Consider the following 4,522-nt stretch of genomic DNA (forward strand, 5'->3'; position numbering starts at 1 on the left):
ATACCATTGTAACTTATTTTGTTGTTTTCCATTATCTGAGCCAGTGGAAGCATGTAGCTGTTAAAAGGAAGAAGCCCCAGCATAGAACCTTGCAGAACTTTTCATGTCATATATGTCTACTCAGATGCCTAATTACCTATAGCCACAGAAAAGACCCTGTCCTTTAAGTAGGATTCAAACCAGTAGGATACAAACCAGTTCAGTACAGTTCAGTGACAGAAAGAACCAATCAGTTTTCAAGGTGGTCTTGCATGTTGTGTTCAACCGTGTCGAATGCAGTGCGATTAAATAATACTAAGACTCAAATTCTGCCACATTCTGTGTTTAAGTGGATACCATTGAAGACCATAATAAGAGCAGTCTCAATGATGCGGTGTGATCAATAACTTGTTTGCAAGACATCAAAAAAGTTGGATAGTGCCCAGAAGTTGTTAAGCTGCCTAAAAACACATTTTCCAGTTATTTCCTTCTGTTGGAGGTCTAGATTGTTCTTTTTAACAGTGGCAGTTGTCAGGGCCTGTGGGAAGCCCCCTGAGACAAGCCCTGAGACTTTGTATGTTGTTTACATTTTTGATAAAGCTTGTTCATATAATATGAAGGCAGCGGGGGAACGATTTCAGATATAGTTGCTATTCACTCATGCAGCGTGAAAATATTTGGATCTGATGACCAGTTTGATTTCAAAGCTTATTTTCATATTTCTATAGAATAAATAGGCTACTCTGTTTTCAGAGAGACACCATTTCACTCACTATTCTGGCATTCTACTTTTTTTTTCCTCCACCAGAGAAACAAATTGTCTCAAGAAAAAAGCACTTGATCCTGCTAGATACATTTTATTGAAGTAATTAACAAATAAAACAGCATGACAATGATAATCAACACACAAATATGTTGTGAAATATAATTGTTAAAATATAATCCATTCCCAGTCTCCAAGTCCATAGTATTACTTATATAGTGAAGACAAGCATGTGGACACAACTATGCCCATTGCTCTGAACCCAGCTGTTGGGAGACATACTGACAGAAACACACTCCTCTCTCCAGGTGACCAGTTGAACTGGGCTGGGGAAAGGGAAAGTGTTTTTTAGCAAGGCAGCAGGCGTAACCTGATGAGAAGAAGATCAAGGCTCTTTGAAACATATCCTCAGTACAAACCTGCCCAGAAAATGTTTCTGCAAACACTTGTTTACAACCATCCAGAGAAACATACACCAGATAGATTTTTGAATTGGACCGACAGCCCATTAACACCTTTTCCTCAGACAGGATTATGTTCGCCTGGCCTGTAGCTCTCTGCATTTCCCTCACTATGTACTTCTCATCATCCTTCATCCAGAGAATAATCTGAATGAGCAACCCTAATGGAACGCAGCAGAAACTACAAATAGAGGGCACCCATACTCCAGTAGGGTATGTGTCTCGATATCGGGGTATGGAAAAAATTACACACAAAACTGAAAATGTAAAAAATGCTAACACGCCTAAAAGAAATATTACACCTGCAAGTGCAATCAGTCCTCTAAGCCACAGTGGGCGCAACCACACTTTATTTTCAGATACACTGTTGATCATTCTCACAGCCTTTCTGTACTTCTCATGGTCCTCAATGACCAGGCGCAGTTGGTCAGGTATCTCCATGTCACTGAACTGACCACAGTCCCATTTGTTGAGCCCCTCATCATTGACAGCAATCAAGGGCTGAAGGGCCTTCCCGTTATAGATGGAAGGGGGCTGGAAGGGCACCACAGTGGACCCTTGAAGCTGCTGGTTGGGGGTGCAGAGCACCTTAAGCAGCTTATTCTTAAAGTCAGGGTCATTGGCCTCCAGGTAGGTGAGGTGGCATAGGTGGAGAGGAATAGAGACTCCTGGCTCCAGCAGCACAGGGACGATGGGTTTCCTCTCCAGGCAGTCTCTGAACAATGACATATTGGCTTCGAGGAGACACCAGCGGCTCCTCACAAACTCTGGGCTGAGAACCAGAAGGACCTTCAGGCTCTCCTGGATGCAGTCAGACATGTTTTCCAAGACGGTGCGGCCGGGAGTGAAGTCACGCTCATGGTAGCAGATCTGCAGGCCACAGTGCTCCAGCTGGTTGATGAGGGAGTGGGTCCATTGGTAGTCAGTGCTGCTGTAGCTAATGAAGACATGGTAACATTCACCATCTCTCAGTTTGGGAGGATCATAAATAGAGGGAGACAGTGGGACAGCAGGCTGTGGCTGAATGTCTGCAATCTGTGGTTCATTGGCTCCATTATCTATGAAAAGACTAAAGTGAGAAGATAAAGTTTAGAAATGCAGGCATGGCTTTGAAAGATCAGGTCATTACACTGCTCTGTGAACACTCTGCTGCTTAGCATAATTTCTTAAAGTGACTTCAAGTTTGGACATGATGTAAGTTCATCAACGTTTCACTTTGAATAATGAATTGATTCAGAATTGAACTTTAATTCAGAGCCAGGAACAAAAACAATGGGGCTTATTTTATATGAGCAATGCTAATTCATCATCATGCTTTTTTGAAAAAATAATTGTTTATGGTTTATACGTAGTCCAATGCTGATTCCAGTAATTATATGTACTGTAAATCCACAGTAAATAACAATATTGTGTTCCTTTCTTCTGACTTTGAGTAGTGTATTCATATCTTGTTCAGTTCCTGCATTCACTTTACATACAGACAGTTTCAAAAGCCATAGTAGAAGCTTCTAAAAGTCGCCCTGACACTCCCAGAAATAAAACAAATCCTCAAACAAGTTTAGTCAAGTGGCAAACATGAGTTCTGTTACTAAAATGAGGATTACAAAAGACATAGTATACTGTAAAATTAAGCATGGATGGAAAAGAGTTTGGGTGGATTTTTTCAAGGAGCTAAAGTTCAAATTATTGAGAGTTATAAAGATTCATGATTTAAAAAAACATGAAAACTGTGTAACAAACATCATAAAACAGCATGAGGACATGTATGCTTTTAAACCTCCAGTAATTAGTTATAGTTACTCACTACTTGTTCCAAAAAGTAACTGAGTTAGTAACTGAATTACTTCATAATAAAAGTAACTAGTTACCAGGGAAAGTAGCCTAACTATTTGCGTTACTGTAAAAAAAAAAGTTGCTTTATGTCAAAGAATTGTGATTTTTCTTGTAATGAGATGGCAAACTGCAGTCTTGTAGTCTACTCCTATAGTCGCGTAGCGTGTAGTCTTGTGTATACTAATTGAGATCGCATTCGCCGCACCTGGCATGCGGGAATAATTCAAACTTGAGGAGAAATTATACAGTGGGAGACGCTGTGTCCGTCATATATCACAAAACAGGGTCAGAGCGCACAGCAGTAGACATAATGACGGCGAGACCCCGGTGCCTCCACGAGCCGCCGTTCATCATCATCATCATCATCATCACCGTCTTCACCATCCGCGCTCCACAGCTGCACCGGATTCCCGTCCAACACCAGAACGGCGGGACACCGGGGCCCGCGTGGCCCTCGCGCACCGCTCAGACCAGCAGCAGCCCCAACTCCGGCTCCAGCTCGCGGCACGTTTCTCCACGGACAACAGGCTGCCGAGACCAGGCACGAGCGGCGCGCAAGCAGAGCTGACTTTTTTTTTTAACCGACAACCGACAAATTCAATTCATAGTAACGCACCGCATTTAACGTTCAGTAACGATAACGGCGTTGTAACGACGGAAACAGTAATTAGTTAGATTACCCCGTTACTGAAAAAATAACGGCGTTACCTAACTTTTAAACGGCGTTATTCCAAACACTGCTGAAAACAGCAACAGAATCCTACTGCGCTTTTAAGAGTGAAAACTGTCATCACACTTAGGACAACATACATAGCAATGTACAGTCATACCTCATCATGATACAGGAAATTCAGGAAAGATAATGAAGAGTGACCGCGCTGCGTGGATGATAAAGAACTGAAAGTAAACTCAGGAAGCAGAAAGTGCACAACATCCTCACTGTTCTCAGTTCCTGTTTTGTTTTTTTAAAGGGGCAGCCTTCGTTCTGATGTCTGAGGGGGTTGTGAATAACGTTACTGTGCCTTTAATGGCTCTGAGTGACTCATATTAGTCCAGACATGACATGTTGACTGGGTGGGTTTTTAATCAAATAGTGAAGACAAACGTGTGCACACTGCTATGCCCATTGCTCTGAACACAGTTCAACGTAGACACAGTATGACCAGCGGCAGGTAATTGTTTGTGGTAGGTGTTGTATTTCATTTGAAAACATCACTAAGTTCTGTCACATTAGAGCAAATAGGAAACATCATTTAAATAATATTTATTTGTTCCCTTAGAGCCCCATATATAACAGTTCGGGGTGGTCAGAGTGGGTGTCGTATAGCCACGCCGTAACCACAGCTCCAATCATCTGCTGTTATGGTCTGGCCACGTTGCACATTTAATGCAGGGATGATGAGTGTGGGGCATTTGTGATTTATTGAGAGGATCTTATCCCTCTTTTAGAAGGTGCACCACGGCATGAAGCAGGTGAAAACCTGGA

At 42.3% G+C, this 4,522-nt stretch overlaps 1 protein-coding gene across 1 annotated transcript; it reads right to left on the minus strand.

Moving 5' to 3' along the window:
- Positions 1–820: 820 nt before the first annotated feature.
- LOC311018289 (uncharacterized protein) lies at positions 821–3,968 on the minus strand. The gene is made up of 2 exons (XM_084017180.1): positions 3,867–3,968; positions 821–2,272 (listed from the first exon to the last, which is right to left on the minus strand). The coding sequence occupies exons 1-2, from the start codon at positions 3,872–3,874 to the stop codon at positions 985–987; spliced, it is 1,296 nt and encodes a 431-aa protein (XP_083873306.1). The 5' UTR covers positions 3,875–3,968; the 3' UTR covers positions 821–984.
- Positions 3,969–4,522: the final 554 nt, after the last annotated feature.

This window comes from Eutrigla gurnardus (assembly GCF_963514095.1).
Source record: "Eutrigla gurnardus genome assembly, chromosome: 9".
Lineage (NCBI taxonomy): Eukaryota > Metazoa > Chordata > Actinopteri > Perciformes > Triglidae > Eutrigla > Eutrigla gurnardus.